Below are 18,635 nucleotides of genomic sequence, written 5' to 3'. Positions count from 1 at the left end.
GATGTTTTGTTAAAAGGGAAATTGCGAAAATGACAGCGCGTTCGTGTGTGACATTCATGAAGTGGATGTTCAGCCGCGTGTCGTGCATGACTACATGTTGTTCGCTAGCCAATTCTATACAAAAATGTTTTGTTCATGTCTTATATGTTGTTGGCTAACTGATTTCACTTTAGGCAAATTTGTCTTGTATCCTCTTTGTTGTAGGCTATAATGTTAACAACATAATTTTGAAAACAAATGTAATGAACAAATGTATGTTTTGCGTGAACAAATTGGATTCATGTCAATAAAAAATCACTTAATTATTTCATTTACATATGAGACTCTTTTAAGTGTAAAATAATAGTCACCAATTTATTTGGAGACATTATTTTTTTTTGTTAAAACAAAGTAAACAAACTCATTAGAAAGAAGATGGTAAATACAGCATACGTAGATAAAATCTCGAAACTAATTATTTTTAGGATACGTTATACCACTATAGCCATGTTAGAAATAAAACACCTCAAGCCGGGAGTTACGCAACACATTTTCCGTGTGTCAACTTTACGTCTTGTATACCACCAGTGGCGAAGGTTGACAATGAAGACGGGGGGGGGGGGGGGGGGGGTATATATCACATAACTCTTAGTTATTGCAATCATTTCTTTCCAACATGACTATAGTCTATAGAGGTATATCACATCCTGAAAAACTGTAAATTTCCATGTTTTTCTCTAACTTTTACTATAGTTTATGTAATGAAAGATAATAAATAAAATAACACTAAGACCACCCGTAGTGGGGCGTTATTTTTTAAAAAAAATTGAAAAAAAAGCCCCAAAATGCCCCCTCCCCCACTACACTAGGCGTTTTGGGGCGTTACTTTTTGAAAATTTGCATACAAGCGTTCTAATTATAACGCTTAAGAGATAAAGGGTGGCCAATAAGGAGTGGTCAATTGTTTGACTAACCAATGAGCACTATCTTTTTTTTTTTTTTTAATGATTGGAAGGGGCATTATTCCCACTACACCACTTTTGCAATAACGCCCCATGCTAACTGGGATGACACGTGTCGAATTATGCCCCATGGTGGGGACATTATTTTTCTTAACCACTACACATTGTCTAAGTAAATCCCTTTACTCAAAAACCAAAAATATAGTTATTACAACATACAATCAAAATAAACACAATCAATCATAACACTCAACAGGGTTCAAAACTGTCCATTCCCAATAGTTCAAGGTGTCAAGTTATACTATCCAACTCTTAAAGGACATGATTCATGAAGAAGATAACAATAACACTATCAAAAAAATCCCCAAAAAAAATATAAATTCAACAACACTCCATCCAAAAAGTTAAAACCTTTCTTAAACCCTTGAAATCTTTACACAAAAATGCGTTCATCCATGACAATTACAAGCCCTAACTTCCCATCTTTACCCCAATTTCACCAACCAAACACCCACAAACCACCACCAACGATAACCACCCTTCAAAACCCCAGAAAAACCCATCAAAAATGTTTAAAGAATTCAGGGTTTTTGTCTGCAATTGGGAACGCAATAGAAGAACAAGAGTATAGGAAAGCTAGGGCTGAAGTTGTGAGAAAAGGAACAGGGTTAGAGGGGTATAATATTGAGGGTCTTTCTATTGGTGGTAATGAGACTTGTGTTATTGTTCCTGAGTTTAAGTGTGCTTTTGATATTGGAAGGTGTCCACCCAGAGCTGTTGGGATGAATTTCTTGTGTATTACTCATGCCCATCTTGATCACATTGTAAGTTTCTATGGTTTGTGGTTTATTTTAACTGAAATTTTGGTGCTTTTGATAATTAGGAGGTTAAAGGGTATTGTAATGTGACAGTTCTTGAATAGGGTTATCCATTTAGACCTATGCAGTCAACCTATTAGGGCGGTCCTCGTTTATCCGAAACCCAACCCGAATTCAAAGCCACCCGAGCCCGACCAACCTGAACCTTAAGTGGGTCGGTTATCGGGTCACTTTCTCTCAACCAAAAACCCGAACAAACCCAAAAAAAACGTGAACATTTATTGTCTTTTTTTATTAATACATTTTGGTTTGGAGTGTTTGGTATATGGAACATTAAGTTTTGAGACTTTTGAATATTATTATACCATCTTGTTAACTAATATTTGAATTTTGATGATATTTTTTAGTGGCATGATGATATTTTGTAAAAAAAAATATTTTTTTTCCATTTTACACATAAACCCTAAAACCGAACGACCCGACCCGATCTAACCCGAACCTGAATAACTCGAGCCTGAACTACCCTAACTTTAAATGGGTCGGTTATCGGGTCACTTTTTCCTAGCAAAAATCCCGGAAAAAAAAACGGAGAACAACCCTAGGTGCTATAGCGGTTAGCGGTCAAAATAGTGGTCCATAATAGCATAACCGATATTATCGGTGCTATTGGCCACTATTTTGATTCTCGGATAGCGGTCATAGGCTCATAGCACCGACTTTCAAGGTCTTAGATTTTTTTCATTGTCATTCTCTCATCGTCAGTTCTTCATTGCTGGGCTGACTGGCTTGAGGCTTCTAACCGAAGACTTCATGGCTTATGCTTAGATCATGTTTCAAATATTGACACTTTTGTGTTTTGACTTTGATATTACCATTAGTATTTTAATATTATATACATTTTATGTTTTTATATACATAAATTCTACATGATATAAAATTACCGATATACCACCACCACCACCGCTACAACCTATATCTCAAATAGCGGACCTTGACCGCTATTTGATTTTGGACCGCTATAACTGCATAGATTTAGACATTCTTGACTCATGCTCATCTTGATCATATTGTAAGTTTGTATGTTTTGTGGTTTTGGTGTTTGATTAACTGAAAATGTCGGTGCTTTTTTTGATGTTGGGAACTTAAAGGGTTTTTAGGTTGTTTGTATTACTTTGTAACATTGAATAATTTGGATAAACAAATCTCGGTTTTCTATGGTTTTAGGGTGGGCTACCGATGTATGTTGCAAGTCGCGGTTTATACAACATGAGTCCTCCAACCGTATTTGTACCTCCGTCCATTAAAGAAGATGTCGAAAATTTGATTGAGCTTCACAGGAAGATGGGTGACGTGGAATTAAATCTTGATTTGGTTGCGTTGGATGTAGGTCTGGTTTCTTTCTTTAAACGCCTCGTGTTATATTAGGTGACATTACCAATTGATGTTTTTCTAAGCGTAACATTTTGTTGTATTTATTTTCTCAGGAGAAACATACGAGCTACGAAACGATCTTGTTGTACGCCCATTTAAAACTTATCACGTAATACCAAGTCAGGGTTATGTGATTTACTCGGTTCGCAAGAAATTGAAAAAGCAGTACATTCACTTAAAAGGAAGGGAGATTGAGAAAAAGAAGAAATCTGGTGTTGAGGTTTGTAGTTTTTTAGTTTCAACTAGGGCTGAACACGATAACGTGACACGAACCTAACGAAGTTAACAGGTTTCGTGTCTATAACAGGTCAACACGTTAAGACCTGTTTAATTTCGTGTCTTAACAGGTTAAATACCTGTTAAGACCCGTTAATGACACGTTTATAATTTTAAATAAAAAAATTTGGAAGTAAATTTTATATATTTAATAACAAGTCGAGTTCGTGTATAACAGGTGGTATGATACGCTACGCTGGTAATTTTTTCGTGTCTTAACGGGTCCTTTCGTGTAACATGTTTATTATCAGGTTCGTGTACATGTTTGGAAAATCTGACACGATAAGATTTTGTTTCGTGTTCGTGTTTGCCTGTTTCGGGTTCGTGTCTTAACAGGTCAGGTTGACATGATATGTCAGCCCTAGTTTCAACTAGCAACTTTAAGTCATCTAATATCGTAATTGACAATATATTAATTTTTTTTTTCTTTTTGTAATTTTAGATAACAGATACCATATTGTCCCCGGAGGTAGCATTCACTGGTGATACGAGTTCTGAGTTTCTACTTGATCCACGAAGCTCCGATGCATTGCGAGCCAAAGTTCTTATAACCGAGGTACTTTTTATCTTAATCTCTAGTATTTGTGTAAAGTATAGTTGAATTTCTAACTTTGAGAATAACTTATCTTCGATAGGCTACTTTTTTGGATGATCAATGCAACGTTGAGCACGCGCGTGAACATGGTCACATGCATATTGACGAGGTAATTTTTCCTTCTTAACTTACTTGTGAACGGGTTGATTTGGATTGTGTTTTATCCCAAATAAGTCGAGCAAACTCCACCCAACTTTTTGGGATCTTACTAAATGTGACATGGGTATCAACCCAAACTTCAGATTATCGAACATTCTAAGTGGATTAGGAACAAGGCGATTCTTTTGACTCATTTCTCGGCACGCTACCATATCGAGGTAATTAACTTGCCAACTGGTCCGACCGGCTGGTTTTATCATTTTTTATGTGATTTTGTGACAAAGTTGATAATTGATTTACAGGAAATTCGTCAAGCGGTGACAAAGTTGCAGGCAAAAGTTCAAGGTCAAGCCAAAGTGGTCCCACTTACAGAAGGTTTTAGATCAATGTACACACCATAAACACATAATTTAACTTCAAATTTTGTGCATATTTAGAATTCTGAGATTCAAGTAATGAAGCCATTGTATCAATTCAAAAATCAGCATCCTTGAAAAAAAAAAAGAAAAGAAATCAAAGATTCCAAAAACTCATAGTTCACAGTCAAAATTGATCATAATAAACTCTAGTTTGCTTGCTAAAAGAACAAGATTTTGTTATGAGATGGTTGAAAATAGAAGTGCGGCATTTGTTCCTCCAAACCCAAACGCATTTGATAACGCTGCTCGGATCTGCATCTCCTTTGACTTGGTCAACGGCATGAAAGCTTCTTTGAATATAGGATCCGGGTTACTCAGATTAAGTGACAAAGGAGCGATTCCCTGCACCGATAAAACGCAAGTACTTGCATTATATATAACACAATATTATAGCAGGCAGCAGCATAATAACACTAAAAAAACAACCATGGTCTGATTTCCCTCTAAATGCTATCCGGGTCAACTTTTGACCATGTTAACTTTTTTCACATACTAAATCAAAATTATAGATTTATTCTTTTTGTTACTAAAAACAGGAATCGTCCAATCTTGTTATAAAGGAACCAAATATTCTGCAAAACTGACATGGCTGTTACCACTGTGTTATTTAGGGGTTGTAAACGAACTTCAGCGAACGATTCGGCTTGTGTTCCTTCGATTAATAAATGAGCAAACACGAACAAGATATTTTGTTGAACATGAAAAGAGGCTGTGACGCTGTGTTCATTTATGTTCGTGGACATTCTATGTGTTCAATTGTTCATTAGTGTTTTTAGGTTTTATATATATTTTTTTAAATACTTATAAAATTCCGACAAATAAAATAGTATAAATATCAGTGTATTATATATTTTGTTCAATCGTTGCCTAATATTAACAAACGAACGAGCACATTCATTTCCTTAACGAATGAACACGAACATAAAATCTCGTTCGGTAAGGTGTTCATGAACATTTAGTGAACATATATACATATCCTTAACAAACGAACACGAACAAGGTCTTGTTCGTGTTCGTTCGGTTTGTTTACAGCCTATTACTATTACCCCTTGAAGGTACCATTGTGATACCCCTGAACTAAATGGCACAAGAAGCATATATAATGAAAACTTGACATGATTACAGAAATTTTATTTACTTGATGTATGGCAAGAACCGTGAATATCGCCTCAACAGCTCCAGCAGCTCCAAGAAGATGCCCAATAGCACCCTAGATAGATTGCAAGAGTTATAATACTACACTAGAACATGTAATACCATAGCTATTAATAGCGCTCATAGCGTAGCACTCGTGTCGCTATTTGATTTTAACGCCTCCATAGCAGGCAAATAGCGGGATTTTAGGGTTTTTTCCACTTTAATATAAATAGTGGGATTTCACAGGTATTAAATAGCAGGATTTTAGGTTTTTTGTTAAGCATGCATATAAAACACGTATATATTATTTCTAAAATTTTCTCCTAGTGTGTGTTGCTAAACATAAAATAGCCCGCTATTTCATCGCTAGCAATAACTATGTGTAATACAATAAAAATAAAATTGAACTGGTGAAAGAAAGGTAAGATTAGTTAAAAGTTACCTTTGTGGACGAAAAGGCCAAGGCACCGGATGTTGCATGTTCGGAAAACAAAGATTTAATTGCTTGGGCTTCCACCATGTCACCTAATTAACAATCAATTTAATTAATAAATTATATGTATTTCTAATACTTGTTTATAAGGTCCATAAAAAATTATTGATCAAAAGGGTGCATACCCAGAGGTGTAGATGTCGCATGGGCGTTCACATAATCCACTTGATTTAGAAGAAGACCCGACTGTTGTTCACAAAAGATGAGCATTTTATCAAACAGAAACACAAGACACTCCAGCTTTTTTTCACCGGCAATGTCCCCCCAGCAGGATTCCCGAGAGCAAACCAAATACCACCTTAAGTCACATACCTGCTTTAAAGCGCGTGTCATGGCCAAAACAGCGCCTCTTCCATCCGCATGTGGTTGTGTGATGTGATGTGCGTCACCTTAACAAAGAAATATCATACGTTAAGCATAAAAACGCTAATATCACAACAAAAAGTCAACAAGGTCAAACCTGACATCCCATAACCACGAAGCTCTGCATAAATATTTGCTCCTCTCTTTTTTGCATGTTCAAGTTCCTATAACAAAAGAACTATAGAAAATAAGAAATACAAAAGACGAATGTCACATAACTAAAAACTTGGTATATGAAATAAAACGGTTACTAACTTCCAAGACAAGAACACCAGCACCTTCCCCTATGCTGCATCAAAAACATGTTGAATATTACATACGACTTATATTTACTCATGAGATATAAAAATACAGAGTTAATTACTGTTTTCGTCCCTGTGGTTTGCTGAAAATAACTATTCCAGTCCATTATTAGTTTAAAAATTGCCAAAACAATACCAGTGGTTTCATTTCCGTTTCAATTAGAACCACCCCATCCACTTATTCTGTTAGTTTTATGTGAAATAACCATAATACCCCTTTTAATAAAAGCTAATTAACGGGGACCCACCATCTTCTTCTTCAACAAACACCACCTCCAACCGGTGAAGGTGGTTGTCTGAGATGAGCTCACAATTATATATACTATACACACACACACACACACACACACACACACACATATATATATATATATAATATAAATATTTAACAGGGGGTAATTTAGTCGTTTCATAAAAAAAACTTAACGGTGAATTCGACAGGGTTAACGAAGGTGGGTCTAATTGAAACAAAAATGAAACCACTAGTATTGTTTTGGCAGTTTTTAAACTAATGGACTGAAATAGTTATTTTCAGCAAACTACAGGGACGAAAAAGGTAATTAACTCTAAAAATACATACGCAAAAACTATCTACTAACATACACAAATCCATCTCGTTCACAATCAAAAGGTCTTGAAGCTTCTTGAGGGTTTGAATTGAACTTTGTAGATAGTGCCCTTGACCTGCATTTCAATAAATCGTATCACGAGTCCTTTTAAAATCGTAAGTCAAGAATATTGACCGAAGCAAGCAAGAACGTAAGAAAACAAACTATAAAACCTATAATCTTGCTAAAAATATTTGGACTAAAGTATACGGATGGTCCCTGTGGTTTACCAAATTTTGGATTTGGTCCCTGTTTTTCCAAAAGTACATGGATCATGGATGGTCCCTGTGGTTTGCACTTTGTAACGCATTTAGTCCCTAGCCAACAAATCTAAAGGTTTTAGCAGGTCCAAGTTAGGAACTAGATGCGTTACACAATGCGAACCACAGGGACCATCCATGTACTTTTGGGAAAAGTTAGGGACTAAATGTGTTACAAAGTGCAAACCACATGGACCATCCGTATACTTTTGAAAAACTAGGCACTAAATCCAAAATTTTAGTAAACCACAGGGACCACCTGTGTACTTTACTCAAAAATTTGATTAGATAGTTACTTGCAAAACCCTGCTATAGATAAAGCATCGATGCTGGCCTCTGTTCCTCCGGCCACCATGACATCAGCATCGCCAAACTGGATCATTCTTGCTGCATCACCGATTGAATTTGCCCCCGTGGCACAAGCCGTCACCGCAGCATGGTTGGGACCCTGAATTCAAAATCAGCATTGGAATAAGATTTAATCAAACGCAGTGTTGCAAGAATCGCTAGGAGCTAGTTGGCCGGCGAGGTGCCGACTAGCTATTAATCGGGATTAATAAGGATTAATCGGATTGGGATTTTATATGTATTTTGAGTTTTATATGTATATACACACATTTTTATTTGTAAGTTTCTAAGTAGACATGTTTTAACACCTTCTTCGACCCATATTTTGAAGTAGATAGGATTAATTGCCGGAATTTAAAAGTTTTGACCAGAATTTGGCCGGAATCACTAGACTGCCACCGATTTTTAACCGATTAGGACCGGATTTGACCACTGTTGACCGCCTATCATTAATTGGCTAATTAGATGAAAAATATTCCGACTGGCGATTAATCGGTGACTAATCGGACAGGCTAGGCGCGATTTTGCGAATAGAAATGACTCTAATCTTGAAAAACGTCCCATACAATTTTCACAAATTTTAACATATTTATTAATAAGAAAATAGAAAGCTATCATGTTCACTTGTTAAGTTACTAGCGATTGCATACCTGGAAGCCGTATTTCATGCTTACGTGACCAGCTGCCATGTTTATCAAAATCCGAGGGACAAAAAAAGGACTAAGACGACGGAGTCTCTGCGTTTATAAAGATGTTAACATTTAAACACTGAAAGAAAGGAGAGAATATAAGGAGAAATTGTACAAAAAGGGGACCTTCTCACAGATCAATTGCGATGCATCTAGTATATCACCGATGCTTCCAATTCCCCCACCTATAGAAACTCCCTGATTTTTTCAAGTTAGAAATATATAAAATAACATAAAGAAGGCTAAGAAAATTGGTCACGAACATAGTGGCAATTTCGACCTTAGTACTTATGAATGGGTTGATTTGGGCTATGTTTTAATATCTAACGGGTCAAACAGGTAATATAAAATTAGCTTAAGAGAAAACATATCCAAGTGTATTTTTATCAAACAAAAATTAGATTATTACTAGGGATGCAATTGAACCGGCGAGCAGTTCATGAACCGTTCGGCGGGAAGTTCGTTTGTGTTCGCTCGTTAATTAATGAACGAACGCAAACAAGAATTCCGTTCGTTTAGTTAAATGAACTAACATGAACAGAGGCCACGTTCATTCATTTATGTTTGTGAACGTTCGGTAACGTATTCGCTTATGTTCGTTTGTGTTCGATAGTTCATTAGTGTTTCTAGTTTTTATATATATTTTATTTGAATACTTCAAATTCCAAATTCTGATAATTAAACTATTTAATAAGTATAAGTGTACAATATAATCTATTCATGAAAGCTTGTTTGTGTTCGTTTGTTTCCATTTGTGTTCATGAACGTTCGTTTGTGTTCGTTGCCTAAAATTAACAAACGAACACAAACATAAAATCTCGTTCAATAAGTGTTCATGAACATACATTTTCCTTAACGAACGAACACGAACAAGGTCGTTTGCAGCCCTAATTATTACTAAAGTAATACAAACAAGATTATTTATATAACAATTAATTCCGCAATCATATTATTAAAAAAGCCAAATAAAATCTGGACGTAAAGTGTATAGGTTATCCGCCGGACCTATTTGACCCATACCAAAAGTAACCATTTTGACCCTAACCCGTTTTGATTCGTGGCCCAATCCACCCATTTTCGTAATAAAAAACATATCTTGTATAATAAGAATTTACGGTATTCTCCTTGTCCTCTTGCTCAGAGGGCATCCAATTTGCGTCTCTAAGTGCTTCATCCGCAGCACACAACGCATAGCTTATAAACCTTGCAATTGATTTACCATGCTACAAAAAGAACAACAAGATTAATCACACTTCAAAAATCATCAAAACACCAAAGCTCATTAACTTCATAATACCTTAGAATCGAGCCATAACGACTCGTTAAATTCACCAGGATTAGTACCACAAGGCACAATAGCAGCCACTTTTGAAGTCAACTGATCAAATGTATACAACTGAGTATCTTCATCAAATCCACTCATTTTTAGGTCTTGAATAGATAAAGCCTTAACACCGCTTGCCCCATCGATTAACCGCTTCCATGTGGCTTCTACTCCACATCCTAATGGAGTTACCATTCCTAAACCTACAGCAAGCAAAAAAGTTCACTTCAATTATATCTTTTAGCGGTTTTACTTCTTTTTCTTTCCGCTAAACTCGATGAACAGTGATTTTGGATATTTTTTGGTAAAGGTATTGTGACAAAGATGAACCAAACAATAACGTACGAACAACATTGGTATAAGTATTCATATGTATAGTTTTCGTTTGACGTCAAACACGTGTCGATATCCTTTTGATTGCTATACCGAATGCCGGTATTGTACCGGTGCTGTAACGAAACAACCCGATGCCGACTGAAAGCCCGTTAAAATTTCTTTTATAACTCTTTTTTCGGTTTTTAGATCCCAAATATATCCTAACCATATAAAACACTAGTTGGGCATTTGGGTTTTATTTTCTTTTGATTGCTACCGTAACAAACCAAACCGATAACGAACTGAATTCCAGTACCATTATATGCCTACCGACTAAATTTTCGCAGCGAAGCGCAGGGAGATACCACTAGTTAACTACATTCAAAGATGAAAACTGAACCCTAATTTCAGAGTGAATGGAGTAAAACACACAAATAAAATGGCAAATTAACACAATTTATTGATCTAATCAGGCTGCTACTCGATATTAGTGTTGATTGTTGCATAGTGGAATAATAATAATGGATTGAATTGAAGAATGAAAGTTTATATTTGAAGGAGGAGAAATTTACCAGTGACGACAACTCTTCTTTGAGGGGAGAATGGGGGCGGTTTGAAGGGGTGAAGAGAAGCGGTTGAAGAGGAGAAACGACGGTGGATGCGGCGGCATAGCTCCGCCGATTGACGCCACCGGTGGCGGTTCATTGTAGCAGAGTGATAAGTTGGTTGTAGAGTTTGAACAAGAATGTTAAACCCTCTACACTGTTTGTTATCTTGCTGTTTACAGCCCTGCTGTACAAAAAAAAACCGGTTTTAGAACCGTAACCGGGAAAAAAACCGAAACCGGTTTTTTTAACCGTTCTTTTTTTTAAACCGGTTTTAGGACCGAACCGAACTGACGGTTTTTGACCGGTTACTATTCTTGATCTTTGCAACCGGTTTAGAAACGGAAACCGGTTTTAAAAAACCGGGTTTTTTTTTTGGCAAAAATTGGTTAAAACCCGATCCAAACCGGTTACACCGATTACTGTTTTGGATAAAAACCCAGTTCGGTTAAAAACCGGACCGTTTTTTTTTTTTTAAAAACTAATTTGTACACCTCTACGTCCACCTCAGCGCCAGAGGGGGTGCCAAGGTGGGGGTGTGTTTGTTAACGGGCATGAGTTGAGAGAGAGAGTTAAACTTTATTTTTTAGCCAATCACATATCATATCATCCATTTTTGTTTACTTTTTTTTAGTTAAACCAATACATACTTTTGAGGGTTAGTTAGTTAGTTAAAGTCCCACTACCTGCATGACGGTGTTGTGGCAGGAACTTTTTCTCATTTTTTTAGTTAAATTACTACACATAATCTTAAGTAGTTAAGAAGGTAACCACTATATCATCTCAATATGGATTCATGAGGTCGGATTGATAGGTACATGCTACAACCGAATAAATATTAGTATTGGACAAATCGGTACATAATGGGAATACTTCTCACTATGACGAGAATAACGATTGTTACTTTGTACAACCCATATAGAAGACTCTTGTCCAATGTTTTACGGCTTCACCGACGAGAGATTATTTATAGCAACAGAGGTTGAGGTATGAAAGGTTACTCATAGAGGAATGTGTTAGGTTTTAGAGGGAGTTTTAAGATATTCGAAAAGATTTAACAATGTAAAAACGCTTTTTTTTTTAATTGTATGTATTTTTAATTAATTATATTACCATGAAATGAATATGTTTTCAGTCACGTTACATTTTGTTCTGTTAAAAAGATATTTCAAACATATAATCCTCTAGTAGTTATTTTGTAAAGCTTATTTACTACTCTATGTTAGGGTTAGGTTTGGTTTGTTAAAACCACTGAATTATCATGCTAACTTTTTAGCATTTTAATAGAAACTAGTGAGATTCCCGTGCTTCGCGGCGGGTATACGAACGGTATCGGCTCGATTTGTTAAAATATCTCACGGTATCGGTTTATTTCTTATAGAAACGAAAAGAGATACGTTTAAAAGGATATCGACACGTGTTTTGGATCGATCAAAAACTATAGAAATAATATAATGATACCGGTACCGATTTTGTTCAGGCGAGGCATCGGTTTGGTCACTGGCAATCGCTATAGCATACGCTACTAAAAATACTCTATTGCAAATACAACTTTATTTTTAGTGAGTTTTATATCGTCACGTCAAGAAACCATAAAAACGAATACGACACTGATACCCATATAGTTCAAACAGTATTGGTTCGGTTCTTCACACTAAAGAACAAATAAAAATCAACTACATTTACCCATTTGATTAAAAATTTTATCGAATCGTAGATTAAAATAAGAATGTTGCAACGGTGTATTAAAATTTTATATTATGTTAACCAGATAACAAAAAAGGTAAACGGTGTAACTGTATATAAAAAACTCAACAAATATTGTATCACCATGTCGAGAAAACCGTAAAACCAAATATAACACCGGTATCGATGTTCGCTCGAATAAAAGTTTTATCAAATCATAGATAAAAATAAACGCGTCGCAATGTTAAAGTTTAGCAAACGTTATATTATATTACTCAAATAACCGAAGGGGTAAACGACTTATAAAACGTCATATTATATTGCTTAAATAAGGAAAAAGGTAAACAACATCATTTTATATTACTGTATATAACTCAGTTTCAAATATAACTTACGTCTAAAGGTAGATAAAAGGTAAACAACACCACTTTATTTTATTGTGTACAATTCGTAATTTTACAAAATATTTAAGTTATAAGCGAAAAAACGAAATATATTCAAAAGTAATTATAACAATAAAATATTATAACAGTTATATTAAAAAAACAGTTATAAAAGAACAAAAAGCTGTTTGATGTACTCCATTTTAACAATTTACTAAAAAATAATTGAGAATACAAAATTAAAAGTTAAACTATTAAATATTTTATTTGAGCACTGTTTAAGTTCTTTATAAATGTAAGATATAAGAACTAGGGTGTTACATCCGCGCTTCGCGGCGGGGCGACCCGATTTTTGATCCGATACAAAGGTATGTCGACACATGTCTTACATCAAGTGGGAAACTCGATTAGAAAAGTTTTTACAAAGTAAAAAGGTTGTCAGTATGAATGCTAATCAACTTACGTTTATAGCGACACGTAAATAAAAATAAAGACGTAAAAGTTGATTAAAAGTATTTAGAAAGTTAGGAGGTTGTAAGAGTCAATGCTGAAAATTAAAGGTTATAAGTAAAAAAACAAAATCACAAAAATGAAAGAAAAAAAATTGTACAAGGGGTAAAAGCGTAAAGTTTAAACGTTGACGAAAACTGTAAATTACAAAAGAACTTGGTATTTAAGAAACAACAAACAAAGCATAAGGGCCGAAAACGTATATCACAAGAGATGGGGAAAAATACGTAAAAAAACAAAACCACAAAAAATTAGTGTAAGGGATAAAAACGTAAAGTTAAAAAATTGATGAAAACTGTAAATTGCAAAAGAAGTTGGTATTTAAGAAACGACACACAAAGCATAAGGGCCGAAAACGTAAATTAATAAAAAAAGAAAAAAAATAGAAAATTCAAATGTTGCTAGGAAAAGACAAAAAAAGAAAAAAAAAAGCTTTAAACCCCCACCCACATAGCCTTTTTATAGGTTATATAATATACTTTGGTTTTTTTAGAGAAATAAACTTAGTCGTATATAACAATCCGCAATACATGTAAGGATGTAAACAGATCAAATGGACACCAACAATACTTTTAATACTTTTGTTTGTGTTTGTTTATTAAACTTTAACAGAATATAAACATATACACAAACATTTTTTTACAGCCCTGGATCGTTTACAAAGTTCACACACTCCAATCTCACTTTACAATGCATATGTAACAATGCGCAACGACATCCATATCCGTTTAGAAGCTAATGCATGTTTCCAAAGAGGATTTAGCCAGCCACAACAAACCGGGATCATTTCTCTTCAGTACCAAATAAGCCTCCGCTCTCCCGATCTCATCTTGAACAACATCTTCACAAAAACCGATCAAGAACAGTATCTCCATCGCACCTACAATAACACAACAACACAAACTTATCAAATCATCAAACCCAATTAATTAAACCCTTATAATATATGAAGAAAGATGCTAACCATTGTGACTTGCAATGTTCTTCTGAATTACAGGATTAGCCTGCATATGAATCAATTAAAAGAAGATTAATTACGAATACGGATCTTTATTTCTTTATACTTGCAGAATTTATTAAACAATAATAAAAATGATCATTCACATACCTTGCGTAATTTCTTGAACTTTGTTTCATCAGGGTGTTCGATAACATTCTTGACTATCTTAACTAGAGTCTGAAAAACCGTAGCAGCTTCGGATGGACTAACTTCCGATTGCAGTGTTTCAATTGACTTTTTCAAACGATTACACGCAATCACAACGGGATCTTGAATTCTTTGTAGCTCTTCGTCGTGTAAAATACCATCATCGGGATCTGGTTCATAAGTAGTAACATTTTGGGTCAAATCTTCACATGCTTCAGATTCCATAGCTTCGTTGTCTATATTATCATCCGGGTCAGGCTCGTTTTTGTCGTTCACTGCTTCATCATCATCCGGATCGGGTTCGTAAGTTTGTTTTTCACCGATGTCCATAGAAGCATCCGGGTCGGGTTCATTTTTGTTGTTTACCGCTTCATCGTCATCCGGATCGGGTTCATAAGTTTGCTTTTCACCGATGTCCATAGAAGCATCCGGGTCGGGTTCATTTTTGTTGTTTACCGCTTCATGGGCATCTGGATCGGGTTCATAAGTTTGTTTTTCATTAATGGTCAAATCCATGGAATCATCCGGGTCGGGTTCATTTTGTGATTCGGGTTTCATTGACGGATTATTGGACGCGATTAATAAACGTTCGTAAGCCGCAGCAACCGAAGATGCTCGAGCGTTAGCTAATGAAATAGACGAACGGTTTCCCCCAAGTTTACGAGACAAAGAACTACTAGTATCGGTAACATGAAACTCGGGTTCATGTTGTTGGGTCTTGTGGGACCCGCTTAAGGAGTGACCCGTAGATCTAGTCCAGTCTAGAGCTTCAGCCTCCTTGTTAAGCTGCCCAGAGTAAAAGACGGGTTACCAATATGGATTTCGATTAACGTTTTTGTTATAGAAATAAAATTCCGCATGCTCGTCTTACCTGACTATCTAAAGCGTAGAACTTTGCATCATGTTCGGAATAAACCATATGGGCCTGAAGAAAAAAAAAAACAAATGAATGAAAAATCCATAACTTAGTTTCATAAATGTGTCATTCCAACGGGTCAAGCGGGTAAAACGGACAAATGTATTTGAAAGAAAACAGTTCACATGGGCACAACGCGGTCCAAAGTGTAGCTTATATAAACAATTAGAGTAAAATGCCATTCTCGTCCCTGAGGTTTGACCAGTTTTGCGACTTTCGTCCCAAGGTTTATTTTTCCGCATCTGGATCCGAAGGGTTTGAAATCTTGCCATTTCCATCCAGCTCGTTAACTCCATCCATCTTTCTCCGTAAAGTCAGGGGTATTTCCGTCTTCTTTGTTAACTTAAAGAGCAATTCGGTCTTTTCAGGGGTATTCGATCTTTTTACATAAAGTGAAAAAGACCGAATTGCCCTTTAAGTTAACAAAAAAGACGGAAATACCCCTGACTTTACGGAGAAAGATGGATGGAGTTAACGAGCTGGATGGAAATGGCAAGATTTCAAACCTTTTGGATCCAAACGCGGTAAAAGTAAAAAAACAAACCTTTGGACGAAAGTCACAAAACTGGCCAAACCTAAGGGACAAAAATGGCATTTTACTCGAACAATTAGGCTGCTATTAACTATTAAGATACTATAATTTTGTACTTTCAATGATATAAAAGCTTACAAGTTCATGTAGAAGAGTCTTCTTAATGCTCTGATATTTTCTGAAACCCTTGAGATCATCGGTTCTAAGACGCAAAGATATCTCCTCGCCATGATTCTGTACCAAAAATTATAACCAAATATTAAAAAAAAATTGAAAGAATGAAAACAACAGAAACCAGATCATAGTTAGTTAGTTTCATTATTGTATGTATATATGTAAGTGAAAAGGAAATTACCTTGTTGAAACCAAGAATGCACACAGGACTTACACCAACGTAACCCTCAGGAGCCATTTCAGTCATTATTCCCACACGCCATTTATGCTTTAAATAAGCAAAGAAATAAACAATTATAAAATATGATTATAAAAATGGCAGTTTTTTGTAAAGTTCTAACACTAGAAATACCTTATTCATGATAGCAACGATTCCTCGATCGGCAGCAAGTGTATGCATAAGTCTGAGTGCCTCTGAAGCTGGAGGATTTAACTACAAAAGAGCATATAAAGTATAACATGTCATTCTTCATAAAAACTTTGTTCAACCTCAGGTTACGATTAAAATAATCAATAAATACCTCAATCCCGGGAAGATCAAGCGTTTTAAAATCACCAAAAACATAATTTCCTTGAGGAAGCTTCAATGGGGTATCGAATCCGTTTGAAATTCTCTGTCGCATTCGCTTTTCCTCTTCGTCAAATCCCACTATTCTCATGTCCATCTTTGCGGTTTTTAAAATTTGATCGATCTCTTCTTTCGGCACTCCCATCATACGTATAGGTTTCCCCTACGAGTTCAAAGTAATCAACCAATTATTAAACATCCAAGATTTCAAACAAAAAAGAGTTTTATCTACGAGCATTAAGATAGAATATTGGTACCTCTATGATGGATGTTTCTTGCAATGTGAGACGAGAGTGCTCATCAGAGAACGGAGACAGTAATTTCGATGATTTCTTGGATTGAACGATGAGTTTCAAAGTATCGGATTTCACTGCAGTCAGTTTCTGTAATTCCTGCCCTAATTCTTCAACGGTGGCGTCTAAATTCATCGTCAAAACATACTTCTTTCCCCTCCATGTTACCGATATTTCTTTAGTATTTCTTTCCTGCTCCATTTTCAAATCCTGCAAGAAGTAGGTACCGTTTACCTAATTACCATCAGCAAAACTTCAAGAACCCTAAACTTTATTCATATATCCATGCATTATTACATACAACAGATCATGAAATATCCCTAAAATTGAAACTACATGCAAACTATCTAAAACTGCTACTCTTAGGGGAATTTAACAGAAAGAGGCAAACCCTAAATTTGATTACCGATAAAAATGTGGTTTTGATCATCGCAAGATCGCAAATTCATCAAACCACACAATAACTAGAGCAAGAAGCAGGTGCCAATCACCTGATTACTATCCCCAAAACTTCAAAAACCCTAGATATTATACAAATTTCATGCATTACTACGTTACTAAAAGGTCAACTTCATTAAACCTCATACATCGAATCATGAAATATCCCCAAAATTGTATCTAAGCTATCTACATATGCTACTCTTAGGGAAAATTGAACATAAACATAGATTTTTAAAATTCCATAAACCCTAAATTCGATCAACGATAAAATTGAGGCTTCGATCATCGCAAAATCATCAAACAACACAGCAACTTGATCAATCAGCAACATAATTTCACAATTCCACAACAATTCATACATCTAACATGAAAAAACAACAGATTCAACAGCATTTAACCACATAGAACCAGAAAAAAAAAAAAAAAAAAAAAAAAACAGGATTATGACTAGATCGAATACAGATTGATATAGTTTTGATGAAATTGAGAGAAATGATTACCTTTTATTGGTGTTGGAAAGTGGAAACTAGAATCACGATGAATTGGATTGTGCGGATTGTATGGTAAATCAGAGGTTGCTAAATTCACGAGATAATTGAGAGAAATCATTATGGAGGATGATGTGTATATATATTGTGACTTGAAGAAGGGGTAAGTGTGTGTACGTTAATGCTGACGTAAGCAAGTGAGATGGTTCCAGATGGACCAGATTTGTTGACTTTCAAGTTTAGAGCTTCGTTGAACGCGGATAAAAATATAATAATGAATAAAAGTTAAATATATAAAAAGTAGTTATTCAAATATGTTTTTCATGGCGTATAATATATTGATAAGATATCATCTATAAGAGACATTATTGTACGGAGTGTAGAAGATAAATTTTGTGATTATATGATTTCATTATAGTATCTGAAAATGTAGTAAGTGATTATGTAATTATATAACAATAGTTGACAATGTAT

At 35.3% G+C, this 18,635-nt stretch overlaps 3 protein-coding genes across 4 annotated transcripts; 1 reads left to right on the top strand and 2 right to left on the bottom strand.

Annotated features, from left to right (window-relative positions):
- The first annotated feature begins 1,290 nt into the window (after positions 1-1,290).
- Positions 1,291-4,680, top strand: LOC110918697 (tRNase Z TRZ2, chloroplastic). 2 transcript variants are annotated; one of them, XM_035985768.1, is made up of 7 exons: positions 1,291-1,765; positions 2,984-3,146; positions 3,244-3,410; positions 3,909-4,022; positions 4,102-4,170; positions 4,330-4,378; positions 4,463-4,673. In XM_035985768.1, the coding sequence occupies exons 1-7, from the start codon at positions 1,385-1,387 to the stop codon at positions 4,540-4,542; spliced, it is 1,023 nt and encodes a 340-aa protein (XP_035841661.1). In that variant the 5' UTR covers positions 1,291-1,384; the 3' UTR covers positions 4,543-4,673. The 2 variants fall into 2 exon arrangements, with proteins under 2 accessions (XP_035841661.1, XP_022018667.1); XM_022162975.2 differs by having other exon boundaries at positions 1,293-1,765; positions 4,304-4,378; positions 4,463-4,680.
- On the bottom strand, positions 4,571-11,174 carry LOC110918696 (3-oxoacyl-[acyl-carrier-protein] synthase, mitochondrial). The gene is made up of 14 exons (XM_022162974.2): positions 10,991-11,174; positions 10,077-10,306; positions 9,895-10,002; positions 8,906-8,977; positions 8,741-8,827; positions 8,039-8,190; positions 7,478-7,558; positions 6,828-6,861; positions 6,670-6,736; positions 6,522-6,598; positions 6,335-6,395; positions 6,159-6,241; positions 5,718-5,789; positions 4,571-4,921 (listed from the first exon to the last, which is right to left on the bottom strand). The coding sequence occupies exons 1-14, from the start codon at positions 11,121-11,123 to the stop codon at positions 4,757-4,759; spliced, it is 1,422 nt and encodes a 473-aa protein (XP_022018666.1). The 5' UTR covers positions 11,124-11,174; the 3' UTR covers positions 4,571-4,756.
- Positions 11,175-14,156: 2,982 nt separating this feature from the next.
- On the bottom strand, positions 14,157-18,324 carry LOC110917810. Its single transcript, XM_022162255.2, has 10 exons — positions 18,174-18,324; positions 17,197-17,442; positions 16,893-17,102; positions 16,724-16,804; positions 16,553-16,639; positions 16,336-16,431; positions 15,621-15,674; positions 14,711-15,535; positions 14,567-14,606; positions 14,157-14,482 (listed from the first exon to the last, which is right to left on the bottom strand). Exons 2-10 carry the CDS (start codon positions 17,431-17,433, stop codon positions 14,331-14,333), a joined length of 1,782 nt encoding a protein of 593 aa, XP_022017947.1. The 5' UTR covers positions 17,434-17,442; positions 18,174-18,324; the 3' UTR covers positions 14,157-14,330.
- Positions 18,325-18,635: the final 311 nt, after the last annotated feature.

This window comes from Helianthus annuus, chromosome 16 (assembly GCF_002127325.2).
Source record: "Helianthus annuus cultivar XRQ/B chromosome 16, HanXRQr2.0-SUNRISE, whole genome shotgun sequence".
Classification (NCBI taxonomy): Eukaryota; Viridiplantae; Streptophyta; class Magnoliopsida; order Asterales; family Asteraceae; genus Helianthus; species Helianthus annuus.
Note: the sequence above shows the minus strand (reverse complement) of the source record. Positions and strands in the feature narration are given on the sequence as shown.